This window comes from Nycticebus coucang, chromosome 22, assembly GCF_027406575.1.
Source record: "Nycticebus coucang isolate mNycCou1 chromosome 22, mNycCou1.pri, whole genome shotgun sequence".
NCBI classification, from domain to species: Eukaryota; Metazoa; Chordata; class Mammalia; order Primates; family Lorisidae; genus Nycticebus; species Nycticebus coucang.
Window position 1 is genome coordinate 21,088,322 of NC_069801.1, and position 19,703 is coordinate 21,108,024.

The 19,703-nt window shown below is 50.8% G+C and overlaps 1 protein-coding gene across 1 annotated transcript in view; it reads right to left on the minus strand.

Moving 5' to 3' along the window:
* The window catches only part of SLC9A1 (solute carrier family 9 member A1), a 55,790-nt gene that overhangs the window by 12,610 nt on the left and 23,477 nt on the right, over positions 1-19,703 (minus strand). The window contains exon 2 of the mRNA XM_053577047.1: positions 643-1,103. Coding sequence (XP_053433022.1) covers positions 643-1,103 — 461 coding nt within the window. The remainder of the gene's footprint in view (positions 1-642; positions 1,104-19,703) is intronic.

Here is a 19,703-nt window from a genome sequence, read left to right on the forward strand (position 1 = left end):
AATGCTCTGCCACTTTGCAGCTGTCCAAAGTGAGCCCCAGAGAGGTACAGTCACTTGCTTAAGGTCACACAGCAAACAAGTGGCCAATCAAGGCCAATTCATTTTACTCATCACTTTCTGGAAGTTTGAGGGGCAAGACTCTTTCTCATAATGCTGCTTTCAAACTCTGCACAAACCAAATTCTAACTTAAGATATGATCAAGATAAGAGCTGAAAGGCCCCTCAGATTAAATGGTCTATAAAGAGGAAACTGAAGCACAAACAGGATAAGTAATTTGTTCAAGATCACATCAAAATGCAAGTCAAACAGGGAGCCTATGACCTAAAGCCAAGAGCTCAGCCCCTAGAGTCAGACACACCTGGTTCAATCACAAACTGGTTCTATCATATTTTAGCAAGTTATTTGAGTTCTTTGGGCCTATTTCTTCCTCTGGAAAATGAGAATAAGCATCTCCTGAAGCTGTCATGAGGATTAAATGAGATAATCCACGTCAAAGGGCTCTGAAGCGTGGCGCCTGGCACTCTGTGAGCAGGAAGGGGCAACAGCTGTTTTTTCTACTGTTGCTAGTGGGTGGAGGAGGGAGTCACTGCTGGACCTGGATTCAGGTCTGTGCTGTGTGCATGTGGGCATGGCCCCCTCACCACAGTGACGGCGTCATTGAGCAGGGACTCCCCAAAGACGAGAATATGCAGCAGCTCATTGATGTGAATTTCCTCAAAGACAGCCAGGACGGCCACCGGGTCCACGGCAGAGATGATGCTGCCGAACAGCAGGTTGTCCAGGAGGCCAATGTTGTTGATCTGCTCGCCACCCACCAGGCACACGGCATACATGAGGCCGCCCAGGAAGAAGGCGTTCCACAGCGTGCCCACCACTGCGAAGATCAGGATGGTGCCCAGGTTCTCTGTGAACTGCCGCAGTGGCAGGAAGTAGCCTGCATCCAGGATGATGGGCGGCAGCAGGAAGAGGAAGAAGACGTCCGATTGTAGGAAGGGGGGCGTCTCGCCCACGCCCTTGATCAGGCCCCCCACCAGCAGCCCCACCACGATCAGCAGGCAGCTCTCCGGGACGATGCTCGAGATGGTGGGGATCACATGGAAACCTGCGGAGGGCGAGAGAATGGGAGGCCGTGGGCTTTGAGGGGAGCCAGGAGAACAGAAGTTTGGGGACAAGGCCAGGGATGAGTAATGTAGCTGGTGAGAGGTGCACAGGTTTGGTCTCAGAGGGCTGCTCTGTTAACTCTTTGAGCCTCCGCTTCCTTGCCTGTAAAATGGAAGGGACAATACCAGCTTCACAGGGTTGTCATATAAACCAAGTGATGATGTTTTCAAAGTGCTTTTTTCATCAGATATGCTTCTGCTCTCTCTGTCACTGTCATAAAATGTTAGAAAGCAGTTCTGTATGCCTCCAGAAGGCAGAAATTAGAAACTGGTTACGGAGGCACCAAGCACCTAAGGGCATCTCCTACGCCTGAACTCATGGCATCTTTCCAGGCACAAGTTCAGGAGGCAGATCTGGGCTCAACATGAGCAATAACAATTTAACAATTCTGGGCGGCGCCTGCGGCTCAGTGAGTAGGGCGCTGGCCCCATATACTGAGGGTGGCGGGTTCAAACCCAGCCCCAGCCAAACTGCAACAAAAAAATAGCCGGGCGTTGTGGCGGGCGCCTGTAGTCCCAGCTGCTCGGGAGGCTGAGGCAAGAGAATCGCGTAAGCCCAAGAGCTGGAGGTTGCTGTGAGCCGTGTGACGTCATGGCTACCCGAGGGCAGTAAAGTGAGACTCTGTCTCTACAAAAAAAAAACCCAAAAAAAACAATTCTATCTGAGGGAATATGAGAGTTCCCCATCACAGACGGGTTTAAGCAGAAGACAGACAACCAGCTGCTAGGAAAGCAACATAGGAGATGGAAGAAAGCACAGAAGAGTCAAAGAATATATCAGTGCAGGAAGGAACTTAGGGATAATAAGGCCTGGAGTCTGCAAAGTTTTTGCAGTACAGTGACCTCCAGTCCTAGACATCTTTAAATAATCACAGCGAGCTTTCCTGCTTGAGATAGGGCTCGAAGAAGTCAACAGCAACCAGTCTTGGCATGTGAGATAAAATCTATTTGCCAGATTGTTTCTAGCTCTTTAGAGATGGGGAAACTGAGACTCAGAAAGGGGAAGGGACTTGCCAAAGTCACACAGCAAGTTGGTAGCAGAACCAGGATAGAATCCAGGTTTGACTGGCCCTCCCCGCAAGCTCCCATCAAACTCCATAGTTTTGTAATACAACCTCTCTACCCTTCTTCCCCATGGAGGTGTCCCCTCTGCTTGAGACCCCTCTGCTTGAGACCCACCGACCATCTCCCTAAGCTGTGTCCTGGCCAGCAGCAGCTGGCCACTCTCTGCTGTGGCTCACCTAGGGCTGCAAACCCAGAGCTGAGAGTAGCAAAAATCTCTATCGGAGAGGGCCTCTCTCAATACCAAGTTTGGGCACGGATCCCCAAGTTCCCTATGAGTTGTTTTGTTTGTTGAATTTTGGACGGGGAGATGGATGGAGAAGACCTGAGTACTGAGCTGCACGTTGGGTGCCATAACCCCCAAGATCAGCTTGGCCAAGAGGTGTGACCCTTTGCTCAAGGTAAAAGCTCTCAGTCCTTCAGTCCTTCCCTCCCTAGCCTGTAAGGTCTGTGCAGGCAGATTTGATGTCTATTTATCAATATATCCCTGGGCTGAGGACACAGCAGGTGCTCAAAAAAAATATCTACTGACTGGAAAATACACAGGGATGAGACAGTATCCATGTGATTCCTGATAACCCATCTGACCACGCCTTGCTCCTACTACCACCAAGATCCTTGAGAAGGAAAAGGAACTTGCCTCCCCACACCCAAATCCCTTCCTATTGTGAGAGACAGATCTGGGCAAAGTTAACACAGCTACAAGTCAAAACTCACACTCCAAACACCATCTGGGCTCAGAACCACCGGCACAGTGCCAAGTTCTTTGGGGATACTCAAAACACATTGGGAAAAACATCCCATCCTAGGCCAGGAGAGGACCTCAGAGCCACCATGTGCATTCTCCTGACTTCAAGACAAGACTTGGCCAGGCACAGTGGCTGATGCCTGTAATCCTAACACTCTGGGAGGCTGACGCAGAAGATTCTCTTGAACTTAGGAATTCAAAACCAGCCTGAGCAAGAGTGAGACCCCATCTCTACGAAAAATAGAAAAACTAGCCAGGCATTGTGGTGGGCACCTGTAGTTCCAGCTACTTAGGAGGCTGAGGCAGGAGGATCACTTGAGCCCAGGAGTTTGAGGTTGCTGTGAGCTGTGATGCCACAGTATTCTAGGATGGACAATGGAGTGAGACTCTGTCTTAAAAACAAAACAAAGAAAACAGACCTGATCAAAAGTCATCCCTTTTGCTGAAAAGTCCCCATGTCTGTCTTGTCCACCAGTAACACCCAGTGTGCAGCTGCAATACTGGGAAGAGCTGGGTCATGTTAGGTCCAAGTCTCCCCTGCTGTACAGGACAAAACCCAAACTTTCAGCACTGCCTATGTCATGTGGCCTTGCCTCATGTCCTACCCTCCCCACTGTCAACTCTTTCATGTCACTTGCCAAATTTCTCACAACTGCCCCACGTTGAGCCGCATCCTCTTTTGCCTGCCAGCCTTCTAGTCTACTTCCTCTCTCTACCTCTGCTCCCACTGTGCGTGGCTGACATAACCTTCTACCTGCCTCCTCCCCCAGAAAATGTCCTCTGACTACCCAGTCTTCCCAGGTTAGGGCAGGCATCTTCTGGTGCTTCCCTCTCCCATAACCTTCAGTCCACAATCATCACCCAGGTTTTTCTTTCCCCAGCACCTACTGAGGTCAATTAGACAACTTAGGCAGAAGCAACTACGACAACACAATGGCACCACACCTGAGACCTGTGCTGTACTGGGAGGAGACAGGTGGGCACAGGGTCTTAGGGGAGCAGGCTCCTGCAGGCACAGGCCAGAAAGCAGCTTCCCAAGGCCAGAAGTCCAGCTCTAGCCAGGGAACCCACATCAACAGCCTCCCCACCCCGCCCTGGAGAAGATGTGCACCAATAGCTGCCTCAGGAGAAGGCAGAGTCCAGAGAGATAGTTCAGGGCAGGCAGTGGACAGCTCTTCCCTCCACCCTGGAGGTTAGGCCCTCCTATCAGCCCAATGCACAGAGCTTTGCTGGTTCCGTGACACCAGACAGTGCCCTGGACACCAAGAGACAGTGGGCAGAGCTCCTGCCAGGGGCAGGGGGGAAGGTGTGTGAAGCAAGCCAAGGGCAGCAGCATAAAGAATGTTCATCATTCCTGAAGGCGTGCCAGGGGCTGGCACTATGCTGGGAGCCTGCCACATGCCATCTCATTCAGTCCTCACAACAGCCCTGGGGGCTACATACTGTCCCCATTTTGCAGAAGACAAATCTGAGGCTCAGCAAGGTTGGGCAGGGTCCCCAGGACCTAAGTCAGGAGCTCTGCTCTAGCTTAGGGTTTCCCAAATCTGCAGCTCAAGCTGTCTGCTCAAGCCACATAGCCTCCTTCAAGGGTGTCCATTCCTGTCAGAGCAGAGAGGTGAGAAGGTGTGGATTTCAGCATCTCCAAGCCAGGGCCAAACCCTCTGACATAGTTGAGGGCCGGGAAGAGGAGGCTGGGGGGAGAGAGAGGTCTTTCCTATTCTATGCAGCATGGACAGTAGCTGAAATGCTGTACATACACACGCATGTACATGCACACACACAAGCTACTTAAAGAGGGCTAATTAATCCTTTACTCAGACGTCCTCGTCGTCAGTGTCTTCTCTGAACCAGGCCATGCTGGGCACTGGGGCTGACTCCGAGCCTCTGTGAGGAGCTCCTGGGATGGCCATGCGTTTCTAGACCTTGGGGCCCTCATCACCAGGTAGAGAGACAGCTGCCATTCCTACCAGACTCCAAGAGAAGGCAGGAGGTGCCCAGCTGAGCCACCTAGGGCTAGTTCTGGGCTCCTGACTGTAATGTGGCAGTTTCCTCTAGGTCAGCCAGCTCCGAGGGTCCCAGAGCTGACCTCTCAGGCTTTCCCATTCTGTCTCTCAGTCAGCAGGAGATAGGGACCCCCAAGGGTACCCTGAGAAAAGGGGAGGGCCGGCTGGCTGAAGAGGAAGGTCTGAGATCTACCCTTGGCTCCTTGCCCAGGGGTAGGTGGCACATTACTGGAAAGTGCTTCCAGGGCTGGGGGAGGAGGAAGGTTGTCATCAGGAGGACGCACACAGGCACACAGCAGCTCAGGGAAGGAGGGGCAGCCATGGGCCTGCTCTGGCTTGTTCCCCTCCAAGGCCCTGACTCCACCAATTGCCCCTATCTCTGAAGAATCCCCTCAAAACATAGGAAGCTTGCTGACATCAGGCATGGTGAAAGGGGCCTGGAAGAATGGTTGGAGGTCCTCTATCCTGACGCAGGCCCAGCCCTGGGGAAAGACCCCAGGATGTCAAGAAATGATGCAAAACTTCCAGGGCCCAAACTTGCAGCAGGGGTGATGTCACCCGGATGGAATCGGGGTAGGGCAGAGGCAGTTGGAATCAGATCCAGAGATATGAGAGCTGGAATGGACCTTGGTGAACATCTAAATTCTCCATTACACAGACAGGGAAGCATAGACTGGAAGAGAGCCAGTGACCTGCCAGTGGCCACACGACCAGTCCCACTATGACAGCCCACGGTGCTCCAAGTTCAGTGGTCAGCTCAAGCCACACAGGCCTCCTTCTGGCCTCCTTTGAGGATGTTCTTTAGAGCAGGGAGGTGAGAAGGTGTCAAATTCGGCATCTCGGAGCCAGGGGCCAGATTGACACAGTTCCGGGCCTGCTGTCCTTTCAGGATAAGAGGCAGGGTGGGGTGGGGGTGGAGATGGGGTTCTCATTCTAGCCTGTGTAGGTGGCAGCTGGAAAACACACACATGCAAGTTCACAGTGGCACGCTGAGCAGACATGTCATCAAACTCTGAATTGGCAGGGGGTTCTCAGCCCTCTGTGGCTACTCTGCCCTCCACCCTGAGAATGATTTATTTACTTATATCTCCTTGACTATCTCCATCTGCTGAGACACTGGTGCGCTGGAACAGGCAGGGCTGCCCCACATCACCCTGGGTTGCCTGGATGACCAGATACCCCCATTCCCACTTCTGTGTCCCTCCCCTGGCTGGGAAGTTGGAAGGGAGTACCAGGAAAAGGGGCCTCCAGGGCCCACCAGTGCCAGCTAACAGGGGACTCAGGGATACCCTGGGGGCTCTGCCGCCCTACTTCCAGGCCTGAGGACTGCTCTGGGGCTGCAACTCGGCCAGTTCCCAAGGGATCCCTAGTTGCACAATGATTCCATTTCTTTAACTCCCTCTTCAACTGCCCTAGCAATGAGTCTCAACTATAAGAATGAAAGCTAACACTTCCCAATGAAAACTCTGCACTCTACAGTTTACAGCAGTGCACTCTGACACTTTTTAACTCATTTGCTCTTTACCACAGCTCTGGGAGGTCGCAATTTACCAAGCCCTCATTTTACGGATAAAGAAATTGCAGCACAGGAAGGTTAAGCAACTTGCTCACAGTCACACAGCTGGTAAGTGGGATTCAAACCTAGGCCATCTGACCTAGAGTGTTCTCAGCCACTTGCCACATTACCCCGGGTTTTATTCTTACTTTGTTTCTAAGGGGCGCATCAGCCCTGAACTAAAGAGGCCTGAAGCAGTTCCCAAAGGGCTAGAGGCACGCATTTCTTTCCATGGGCTTCTCCAGGGAAGTTCCCCCACTGTTCCCTCCCACTCTAGAGGCCTAGTAAAGACCACATGAAATCCTTCCTATCTTCTAAGCCTGTTCCTTCTAGGAAGCCTAAGTTAACTCAGCTAGGAAGGGTCATTCTTCTCTACTAAAGTCCTAGGGTGAGAGGTAGAAATGATTCACACTGTTCAGCCCCTGCCTACCTGATCTGCACTCAGCCCTGGTGTCCACTGAGGCCAGAGAGCCCTCAGGTTGGGGAGGGCTCTGATTCTTTTTGATTCTGGTTCTTCTCAATGTTGATTCTTCCTACCATCAATGAAAGCTATGAGGATGAGGGAGACGATAATCCAGATTAGAACAGCCTCACAAACAGACCTGCAGAGAAGATGAAGACACATGGAGCTAGCTGTCCAGCCCTTACGGCCCACTGCCAGAAAACTGGGTTCTACTCTGGATGCAGCCACTGACTTGCTGGGTAGCCTTGAGCAAGTTACTTCACATCTCCTACCCTCATTTTCCCCATGTATGTAAAAAGCCTATTTCAAAGGGTTTCTGGAGAAGATAATAAGGATAAAGAATGCCAAACAATGATGGTACTCCATCTTGGCCCAAAGTAGCAACACTACTATACTGAAATTTTCCTCAAAACCTCAGCATAACACAAATCACTCTATGTTACCTTGACCTTTTGGTGTGCACGCGTCCATTACTGGGCTATCAACTTCCTAAAGGCAGGAACTTTCTAGAGTCATCTGAGTCTCCAGGAACTTTCTAGAGTCATCTGGGTCTCCAGCTTCCAGAATAGAATATGCATCAATTATTTGGGAATGGAAATAAATCTGACTTATCAAATAGGAGTATGGGAAAGAGGAAAGAGGTGGAGATGGCTCTAAACTTTCAAGAGTAGGTGGTGTTCCCAGAGCAGGGACCGTCTGAACTGGGCTTTGGAGGATCAATAAAAGAGAAGGGTCTATACCCTCCAAAAAGCCTAGTATAGTACCTTGCACACAGCAAATGTGAGGAATGAATGTATGGAAAATAAGGGAAGAAGACAACAATTAGGAAGGCAGGCTGACTTCACCAAGCTTTCGCCAATATCCAAAATGAGGGCTCTTGCAGAGATTATTTGGTATGTGCAAAACATCTAGCACAATCCCAGGCACATGTGTCTTTGAGTCACATTTCCTCTCTGCAGCTGGGTTGATGCTGCTACCCCTCCCCCAGGTGGTTGGCAGCAACCCTGAGATATTTAACTAGAACTCCTGGCTCACAGCAGTAACTGGATGAATAACCCTTAAAAAAAATGTAAACCGGGGCGGCGCCTGTAGCTCAATGGAGTAGGGCGCCGGCCCCATATGCCGGAGGTGGCAGGTTCAAACCCAGCCCCAGCCAAAAACTGCAAAAAAAAAAAAAAGTAAACCATTAATGCCCACTCAAGTAGGACTGTATTTGATCATGCTCCACATTAAGATACAATTTCCAACACAGAGAAGAAAAACACCGGACACTTAACAGCATCTGACTCGAGGTGCTGTGTTGTGGGGAGGGCTTTTATATACCTCGTTTCGTCTCATATCCTGCTTGACCCCCATCTGACAGATGAAGGCATCAAGGCTCAGAGCGGTAAAGTGACATGCCCAAGGCTACCTACCTAGGAAGGGGCTGAGTTGACATTAGAACCCAGGCGTCCTAATTGCCAGTTCTTTGTGCCATGCCAATGACAACTAAGCCTGCCAGAATCGCCAGGAAGAGAATTCAAGTCTGTAATATGCACCCCCTAAACAGCCATAGGTAAATCTGCTCCAAGCACCTGGACAGGAATCACACCCCATGCCCAGGGGAGCTGCTTTCTCTCTCTGCCTTCCCCATTGTTCTTCCAAATGGTACTACTAGTTTGTTTCAGTCCAGATTTTAGGGGGACCTACTATCTTGGGGAGGCAGGGTCTCACCCTCTGGGAATATCAAGTCTAGATGGGAAAGCAGCTAAAAAGCTAGCAGAAAACATAAGCAACAGGGCCAGGAAGGGTGGCTCACATCTGGAATCCCAGTATCTGGGGAGGCTGAGGCAAGAGAACCACTTGAGGCCACGAGTTTAAGACCAGCCTGGGCAACACAGCGAGACCGTATCTCTTCCAAGAAAAAAAAATAACCCATCCAAGCAGCATCTGCTGGCCCTTGAGCCAGGAAAGAGAAGACTGGACCAGGAAGCCAGAACACTGTGTCCAGAGCCAACTCTGCCTTTTAGAAGCCACAAGCTTTGGGCAAATCACTACATCACAGAACGGCCTCAGTTTCCTTGCATCTAAACAACTGAGAATTAAGGGACTGGACATAGGAATACTTTGTGTATTGTGAAGTAGCAGAGTTGACTGATAAAAGAGAGGTAAGGCAGGTTGGAATGGGCTAGGCGATTCGAGAGTAATAAGCAGAGTGACGCTGCCAGCAGTGCCTGTCGCAAGTCTGCATTCAAAGACCTAGCAAGAGAGGCTGCTCCAGAGGGAGGTACATCATGATCTGGGATTCCAGAGCCAGGGACCTTGGCAATGGTCACACACAGTGCCTCCTACGCTGCATCAACTTCTTGACTGCGCTTGCCAAAAGTCCCCAAACCCCACCTCTGCGCAAATGGGGGAAGCTCTCCTTTGTCTTGGTCTTGAACTTCTACCTACCTTTCAAAACCCAGTGCAGGTGTCGCCTCCTCTGGGAAGCCTTCCAGGCTGAGTCAGATGTTCCTCCAAACTGAGGAGATCTATGGTTGGTGTTCTAGACAGCGTGGCATCCTGGGCACACAACTCTGGGCCCCACGGAGGTGACACTCAAAAAAAGTAAATTAAGGTAATGATGGAAGCTTCCTCAAGGATGTGGGATTAATGTTTGGTCTCAAAAGTAAGGGACCAGTGAGGAGAAGAGTGTGAACAAATGAACAAAGAGGGAACATCTAAAGCCTTCTGAGAATCCTGAAGCCTGCAGCCAGCCTGGAAATGAGACTGCACACTGTGGGGACCTGGCACACAGGCAGGAGGTAGGCAGACTGTGGAAGAAACTGAGCTGAGGAGCCAGAGCTGACCCTGTAGGCCGCAGAGGGTCTGCTGGCCTTCAGGACTGGCCCTAAGTGCCCCTGACCCAGCCTGCAGCCGGGTTCTACTGCCACCATACTTTTTTCTGCAACTCAAAGACCCATTTTAGCAGCCCCCTCCACCCCCCCGATCATCCAAGCTCTCCATAAATGTCTGTTGAATGAATTTCCCCACCCCCCAGCAGGAAAGGCACTGGACCAAAGAGTCGCGTGTAGTGAGGCAGAAGATGACTCACCCAGGAGAAGGGACAGGAGTTATAGGAGGTAAACAGCCCATGTGTTGACAAGAGACAGTGCTCGACAACAGTGCCTGGCAAGGGAGAGGTGCCAGGCAGCCTGTGGGGGTGGTTATCCATGGTGGAGGACAGCTAGAGGTGTTGGCTTTACTTGGGAGAGTAGGATCTAGGGCTCCAAAGACTCTTGTGGTTTAATTGGGTCCCTAGTAAGTGACCATGTGATACACACTGATTTCTTTTGATTTTCTCAAAATGGAATATATGTATTTCTTTGGTGATTTTATTTATTTTTTTGAGACAGAGTCTCACTATGCTGCCCTTGGTAGAGTGCCATGGCATCACAGCTTACAGCAACCTCAAACTCCTGGGCTTAAGCAATTCTCTTGCCTCAGCCTCCTGAGTAGCTGGGACTACAGGCGCCCACCACAACACCCAGCTATTCTTTTGTTGTTGTATTGTCATTTAGCAGGCCCAGGTGGGTTCGAACCTGCCAGCCCTGGTGTACGTGGCCGGCACCCTAACCACTGAGCTAGCACCAAGCCTCTTTGGTGATTTTAAATGGAATTCATGGTCATTTAAATTTTTTTTCTCATAATATATAAGTGCTTTATTTTATATATATATATATATATATATATATATATAGAGAGAGAGAGAGAGAGAGAGAGAGAGAGAGAGAGTCTCACTCTGCTGCCCCAGGGTAGAGTGCTATGGTGTCCTAGCTCACAGCAACCTCAAACTCCTGGGCTTGAGCCATCCTCTTGCCTTATCCTCCTAAGTAGCTGGGACTACAGGTATCTACCACAATGCTTGGCTAATTTTTCTATTTTTAGTAGAGATGGAGATCTCGCTCTTGCTCAAGCTGGTCTCGAACTCCTGAGCTCAAGCACTCCGCCTGCTTCAGCCTCCAAAATTGCTAGGATTACAGGCGTGAGCCATCACGCCCATATATAAGTGCTTTAAGTGGAGGATCATCTTCCCAGAATCATCTCCCCCTTTCTTACACCTAACCTACCTGGCCTTCCACCAAAATCCACACTAAGTTTGGTATCCGTAACTTCCACACTTTCCTGCATCTATAGTTAATGGTAAATCACACATACTGTCCTAAAACTGCTTCTGTGGGGCAGAGACTGAACTAAGTACTCATTTACTTCTCTCAACAACCCTCCTGCAGTAGTTGCCAGTATTATCCCTGTTTTAAGAAAAATAACCAGGGCTGGGCACAATGGCTTACACCTGTAATCCTAGCACTCTGGGAGGCCAGTGCAGGTGGATTACTTAAGCTCAGGAGTTCAAGACCAGCCTAAGCAACTCATCTCAACTAAAAAATAGAAAAACTAGCCAGGATTGGTGGCGGGTGCCTGTAGTCCCAGCTACTTGGCAAGCTGAAGCAAGAGGATCTCTTGAACCCAAGAGTTTGAGGTTGCTGTGAGTTATGATGACACTGCAGCCCTTTGCAGGTCCAGAGGATGGCCACTCGCCCCAAGTGTTTCAGGGCCTCCTGAAAGACAACCCCACCTTCTTCCTTCCATGTCCACCTACGGAGCAACCCCACTATATTTACAGACTTTACTGCCCATAATAACTAAACAATCCTCGCCACGATGGCATTAGAGTGAAGGCTGGTTGGTTTCTTGTACTGATATCCTCTACTAAGAGACTCAAGCAGGCCTTGCCTGTGTCGCTGGCAGTGAAACCAGAGGGCCTCGGCTTCCAGTTTATCCGCACCTTCACCTAACCCCACAGTACCACTGGCGTCAGAAAGATCTAAATGACATTCCTTGCAAAGGGGGCTCTTCTTGGCTCCCAGATTTCAACCTTAAAGTGTGGAGGAAGTGAAAGCACAGAATGCCTGAGCTGAAAAGGAAACTGGGGACAGCTGGTTTTAAGCCGCTGTCCCCCTCCTTTCCCGGTGCTCTAGCTGTGCAGCCCCACAGCTGAGGAGTCTCATCCCTGGCCCCCTGCTGTCAGAATTTGCAGTCCATCTCAGGAGCACCCACCACCAGTTTGCCCCACCCCTGGGGTGGGGTGGAGGCGTGGAAGAAAACAGGCTTAATAAGAGAGGCACCAGTTCTAGAAACATTAGAGCCATGGGAAAGCTAGATTTTTCTTTTCTTTTCAGGTGAGGGTAGGGAAAGCTTGCAAAATGCAAATTTGGGAGAAAACTGAAATTGAGTCTACCAAATACCTGTTGTTCCTAGTGCTGCCTCCATTTAGCCTAGAAGCTTAACAATGCAGTCAATCCATTATATATAACGCGAAATTGTTCAAAATATCATCATACTTGGATACAGAGAAGTGAGGTATAGAGAGGTGTCAGTAGGAAAGCAACACAAAAAGAAATTCTACAATTTCCAGGACAATTGCCCTCAGAAAGCAAGTCACAGTGTCCTATTTTCAGCTGCTACAGGGAAGGTGGGGACTGCAAAGGAACAACGAGACTCAAGTGTCACTGGCTGGGTGGAAGAGAGAGATCAGCAGCCTCAGGGAGGCAGAAGGGGCCCCTTTCTCCCACTCCCTGCTCAGGCTGCTTTATGGGGCCTGTTATGTGCATTTCACAGCAACTGGGGGCTATGATAAAGGGGGGTCGGGCACCTTCAAGTTGAATATTTTGGACCTCTCAAAAGGGCAGAAAGATGTGAGCAAGGGAAAATGACTCTCAGAGGACTTGAGCTTGAGGCAGAAGAGATGGGGAGGCTTCCTGGAGGGTAGGGCCCAGGCACCCTTAGTCTTGTGTCTGGGTGTGCATGGGAGGACTGTGCAATGGCCAGAGCACCGGAGCTGGGAGCCCCTGACAGGGGACTCTTATTTCCTCATTCCCACACCCGCTCTTCCTATAGCTGCTCAGGCCCCTGGGATCCTGAGCAGGGATCGTTCTGACTCCTTTCTTCCTCTTGCACCCCACATCCAATCCATCAGCAAACCCTGCAGCTCTACCTTCTACACAAGTGCAGATCCTGACACTTTTTTTTTCTTTAGAGACAGAGTCTCACTTTGTCACCCTCGGTAGAATGCCGTCACGTCACAGCTCACAGCAACCTCCAGTTCCTGGGCTTAGGCGATTCTCTTGCCCCAGCCTCCGGAGTAGCTGGGACTACAGGCGCCTGCCACAACGCCTGGCTATTTTTTGTTGCAGTTTGGCCGGGGCTGGGTTTGAACCCATCACCCTCGGAAGGCCAGCGCCCTACTCACTGAGCCACAGGTGCCGCTCAGACCCTGACACTTCTTACCACCTCCATGGGTAACATCCATTCCATGCTGCCCTGACTGCTCACCAGGAGTGGGAGCACCACAGCAGCAGCCACTCCTGCCCCCAGGCTCTTCCTATGCAAGCCAAGAGTGCAATTTTTTAAGAGGTAAAATGTACTTTGGAAAGGTAGGGACAAAGCCTCTAGTGACTTTTCACCAAACCAAAATTTCTTCTCACTCCCCTCTAGCTCCACTGGCCTCTTTGCTTCTCCTGCAGCACAAATATGATTCCAGCTTTGTATCTGCCATTTTCTCTGCCGGAAACACTTGTCACCACGTAGTGAGATGTCAGAGTTCCTCCCTTCTTTCAGGTCCCTGGCTCAGATGCCTTCCCTTACCCTCTCCACCCTCTTACTCTGCATTCTCTGTCTTTATAGCACTTGTCACTTCCTGACAGCCTATATGTGCTTACTGATGGTGCCCCACTCAGAATGTAAGCCTTGTGAGGACAGGGTCTGTCCCAATCACTGCTATATCCCTGGCACCTAGGGTGGTGCCTGGCACACAGTAGGCTCATAATCCATACTTGCTGAATAGATGAATCTCTCTTACCCCAGTGACCTAACAAGGTTGTTATGAGGGTCACATGAGCCAGAAATATGAAAACACTGAGCAAACCATAAAACCCTGTGAGGAGGGCAGTCGCCACCAGCTTGTCCCTGGAGAGCCACCCCTCCTCCAAGGCGCTGATCACCAGCTTTCCCTAAATACCCTGTGGGACAGAAACCAATCATACTCAGTTCTGTGGTCCTGCAGAACCTCTATCAAGAGTCTGATGAAGGCCAGGTGCAGTGGCTCATGCTTATAATCCTAGCACTCTGGGAGGCCGAGATGGGTGGATTGCTTGAGCTCATGAGTTCAAGACCAGCCTGAGCAAAAGCAAGATCCCATCTCTACTAAAAACAGAAAAACTGAGGCAAGAGGATCGCTTAAACCCAAGAGTTGGAGATTGCTATGAGCTATGATTGCCACAGCACTCTATCCAGGGCAACAGCTTGAGACTCCGTCTCAGGAAAAAAAAAAAAGTCTGATGAGGCTGGGTGCAGTGGCTCACACCTGTAATCCTAGCACTCTGGGAAGCCAAAGCAGGTGGATTGCTTGAGCTCAGGAATTCGAGACCAGCCTGAGCAAGAGTGAGACCCCATCTCTACTAAAAATGAAAAAAAACGGAGGCAAGAGGATCGCTTGAGCCCAAGAGTTTGAGGTTGCTGTGAGCTAGGATGCAATAGCACTCTACCAAGGGCGATAAAATGAGACTCTGTCTCAACTAAAAAAAAAAAAAAAAAAGAAGAGTCTGATAACACTGCACAGCTGGTTGGTTTGTCTTTCTCTTCAGACCACAAGCAAGTTCCTACCTGCAGGCAAAGGTAGGGAGGGGGAGAGGTCCTATTTGTCTTTCACTCTCCTGCATGGAGCACTGAGTTTGGCATATAGGTAAGGATCAAGATTTGCTTATTAAACCTGCAGGACCATTTGAGAGCAGAATTCTTAAACCAGAATTCTGGTTTAACTTAATCTCTGGTGCTTGGCACTAAGCATGTGTGCACTAAACTCCAGCTGAATTGACCTTGACCTTGAAGGGTTAGAGTTAGGCACTGGGAAGGCCTTTCAGGTGAAGCAGCAGTGTCTGGCAAGGCAGGACAAAGGAACAAGTGTAGGATAGGTATAGGATTTCTTCTGGGAGCCAAATGACAGTGAAGACTGGAGAGGAAATCCTTACTTAGATGCTCAGGAAGCAGTTTTTTCTCTGCTCCTCATGCACCTGCAGTGGGCAGCAGATGATGGAACAAAAGTTCAGAGAAGTCCAGACACTCCCAAGGTCATAAGGATAGCAGGGGACCCAGGTCAGAAGCCCAGGACTGCTGACTCCCAGCCCACCAGGGCCAGGTCATGAAAGGTCTGAAGTATTTTGGAGGGAGAGAATTCCCAACCAACCTGGTGAGAAGGCAGAGCCACTGGAGGGCTCTGACCTGAGGAACAATGTGAAAGCCCTACCCACAGACACCACAGAGAGACAGTCAAAGGAAATGGCACTGGTCACTCACCCTCAGCACCTTTGGGTGGGGCAGAACTGTCCAACTGCACAGCCATTAAGTCTAGGTTCCAGAAAAAGCCAGCAAGATAGGTAAAGCCTCCTCTAAGCCTCCTCCGATTGCCTCAAGAGACCAGAAACCTGTGGTCTACATTCAGAAGGAAGGGCCTGAGCCAAACAAAGACTAAAGGTCAGGAGACCTGGATTCCACTCTAGACCCTGCCACCAACTCACTGGGTGCTTTCTCTGGCCTCAGTTTCCCCATTCTCAGAGGCTTATTGAGAGCCTTTCCACCTCTGACGACTGACTGGTGAGCTCTGCTGCGGGACAATGTCAGGCTCTATAATATTCACCATCTCTGTCCATGCCAACAAGCACAGCGTGTGGGCCCGGAATAGTGTTCATGCCACAGCAGGATGGCACGAGCCAGGGTAGGGCAGTGTAGAGAGCCCTAGTTTGCCAACAAAGGAGCAGGTTTCTGTCCTACTTCTAAACCTTAACTTCTCTGTGACCTACAGCAAATCACAGTACTGCCCTGAGCCTCCATTTCTTCTTCTCTAACATTGGGATAAGCAATGTCTATGGCATAGGGTTCCTACAGAAGAAGAAAGTACAGAGGTAAAAACACTCACAAGAAAGCAAAAGAAAAACATAGACCCAAAGGTGCAGAGGGATAATTATATGACAACTTTGCTTTCAAGGAGGACACAAGGGGGCAAAGTGACAGCATCTTGAATGGGGGTGTGATGCCAAAGGGCTTCTCTGTTCCTATGGAGCAGAGGACGTCTGCCCTCCAGGGTTCCACTTACTCTGCAGCCTCATGTGGCTCATACCACTTTCTTGGGTTCAGGGAGAGCATAGCAGGAATGGAAAATCAGGGGGGCTGGACCTTCCCCTGGAGCAGAGGTTACTCATGCCTGGCACGCCCTGGAGGTTCAGCCCAGCACACAGCCAGGGCCTCGGGGCACGAGCTCTCACCAGCCCAGGCAGCTTCTCATAGGAGCTGTGTAGCCAGCAGTGTGGGGGACTGTGGCAGAGATACAGGGCTGAACCAGAAGGATGGCTAGGCTGAGAGACCCTGAGGAATTTGGCTGAGAGGGAGGCACCCAGAAGAAGGGGGAGAGAGACCTTAGGGACCTGTCCACAACTTCAAACCAAATCCAGCTATCAGTCAGGGTGGGGGTAAGAGAGAATACAGTCTTGAGGACAGGCAGCCCGGTTTCCTGCTACCTACTAGCCATGTCTCTTTGGCAGGTATGTAACCTTCAAGTCTTGCCTTTCTCGCCTGAAAAGCTGGGTTTCTCATTTCCATCTCAAAAGTCTATGAGACTATGTCTCTCAAGTGAGAGTTGCCAGAGAAAACGCTCAGCAAAGGGCTCTGCTCTGTCTGTGCATGCTTGCGGACCCAGGCCCGCCACACCGGGCTGCACTTAGAGGCAGCCCTGCAGAAGCGGAGCTTGGCATCTTGTCCCTGTCAGGACTGGTTCAGGCCCAGCCTGGCTGGCAGGAGTCTCCAGAGGTACTGAAGGAGGCTGAGAGAGGCAGAAGCCCTCTGGAACCCACTGAACCTGCTTCTTTTCACCTATAGAATGTGTAAAACTTCCTTATAGGGTCCCTGAGTACATGTCACAGAGCTTTGGAAGCTGCTGGGCTTTGTAAAAGCTGAACACACCTCTGCAGATGTAGTTCCCTGAACCCTTCCCCAGAGTCCCAGAGGCAGACTAGTGGGGCTGGGGAGGGGAGGCCAGAGCTACCCCCAGGCAAGTGCCTGAGGCACCCATCTCCAGGGCAGCAGTAGGGGGTCTCCCACACATTTCTTCCAAAAACAATATACTTGGCTGAGCCCTGCTGGAAGGCAGGCCTGGAGGACATCTCTCTGCCTCCTCTCCCAACACATTGGGGACAGTGTGTCACCTCAGGCTGCTAGGAGCCAGGAGATGTACTAAGTGGATGGGAGAGCTGAGCATGCTCAGAGGAGACTGCCCTTTAAAGGACACTGCAGAGAAAAGATGAGGACATAGCCAGCTGCAGGGCTTGGTCCTGGTGTCAGGAGGGCCCAAGGTTTATGGAACAGCAACAGGAGGTCAGACATCTCCCGGGGAGAAGAGGGGCAGTAAGAAGACACAGGAAATTAGAAGAGGTAGGGCCCTCCAAAACTATCTACTCTAACCCCTCTGTTTCCCTGATGCAAAGGATGAAGCCCAGAGAGGGGTAGAAAGGAACTTGGCCAAGGTCACACAGCAAAGTAGTGGCCAATCTGGGAATCACACCCAAGATGATCCACCCCAAAACTGGTCCTTGCTCAGAACACAGGGCCAGCCCCCATCCCATCTCCACTTTTATTTTAACCACCTTTTACTGAGCACTTCCCTTTGATGTTTTGTATACTTAACTACAGCCCAGCCCGTAGGCATCACCCTCATTTTGCAGCTAAGGAAACTGAGGCAGAGAGAGGTGAAAGGAATTAACCTGGGCCCCATAGCCACTCCTCCAAGCATGCTGCCTGAGGCTATAAGCCCTGGTTTTTTTGTCCTGATGCTGGACCAAATGAGGCTTTGGGGAGCAGCCCTGCTCACTGCCAGGTCTGTCACTCCTTTGCTGCAATACCTTGGGAAGGCCACTCATATACCCTAAACTGCTGGTCTCTTTAAGACCCCTGGTACTACCACAGCCTGCCCCTTATGTGCCCTGTGAGGGGAGGAGCAGCTGTCTGGCACTGCAGTAACTGGGAAGGGAGCTCTGTTGGCAGCATCTCCCAGGCCGGGGTCTGGCCTGCAGGCCTCTGCTCAAGACCTGTTTGTGCTGCCTTGGGTGACATTGTGCAAAACTCTGTGGGAAGAGGGAACTATCATCAAGCTCTGTGCTTTCTCCTTAGCCTCAGCAATGCCATGAGGTACACACTACTGCTTCCATTTTCCAGTGGAGAAACTGAGGCTCAGAACTAAAAGAACTTACTCAAATGACACCTGGACAGCAAAGAACCAAACTGCTATCTGATCCTAGGACTGTTTGATCCCAGAGCTCTACCCTCACACCAGGCCTGGTAACTGCTTCCTGCTGACGCTGTCATCCTCCAGGATACAGGTTCCTACATGAGATCCTGGCTGGAGACTGGGAGCTCAGCAGGGATGAGCTGAACACGGAGGGCCAAGGGTCCAGAAGACGACGAGGCTGTCTGTCTGCCTGCTTGCCTGCCAACCAGCCCACCCCATAGAAGTACATGCCCTGTGCCCAGGAAGGAGATAAGGAAGTCTTTGTCAGCGCCTGCTTCCGCCTGGCCCTGTGCCGGCTGCTGGGTCTGGGCAGGGCACATGGTGTGATCCTGCGCATGGCAACAAAACACACAGGTGCACACGCCTCCCCGCGGCAGGGCAGGGGTGAAACCTGTGGCAGCCGGAACTGGGGAAGCAGCCACTGTTGGGCAGGACAGGAAGGTATGAGGGTCATGAACTTAGGCAGGGACCCTGGTTCTAATCAGCTCAGTCTCCCAACTTCCTCATGAGGTGGAGACATTAGGAATAATGGGAGCTAACTTACTTAGGGCTTCTTAATCCTCACAGCTACAGCAAGGGTAGGCACTAGAATACCCATATTGCAGATGAGGAATTGAGGCTCAGAGAGGCTAGGTTATAGGGCCAAGCAGAATTCAAGCCCAGGAAGCTACTCCAGAGCTGAGAGGTGCTGACAGTCCAAGGCATTTCTCAAGTGGTTCCGCATGTGGGCCACAGAAAAATGATGTGCATGAGTTTTATTTTCTCAGTTCTCCAAAGGATGGGCATAACCAGAACTGTCTCTGAATGTTCAAAGGAACAAGCTGGGGGCCTCGATATGGTAACAACCAGCTGTTGGTATCAACAGAATGTAAAGAACACTGATCTTGAGTGCCAGTCTCCACACTGCCCTAACTCTTTCAGTAGGTGACACTCTGACTTTGGGTCTGCTCAGCTATATAATTAAGGGAGTGAACTTCGTAACCTCAAATGGCTCTTTCACTCTGACTTAGGATTGAGAGGTCACTCATTTCCACCACTTTCTTGTGTGTGTGATCCTGGGTAAGTTGGTTAATCTCTCTGGACTTTGGGGTCCTCTTTTATAGGATGGGTATACCCTTACCCACCTAACAGGGTTAGGTGTGAACTACCCTAGATGATGATGGCAGAAAGCCCAGCACAAGGCCAGATAAGGCAGGTGCTCAAGTGTGAGTTGGCGGGTGCTTCCTACTCCTAGTGCAGGACTTTCTCTCATCACAATTCACTGCCACTAGAACATGTGTCACCCCATGACCTCGCCCCGAAAGCAGATACCAAGGCCTGAAGTCCCTCCCCATCCCCCGCTCTGGGCCAACAGGGCA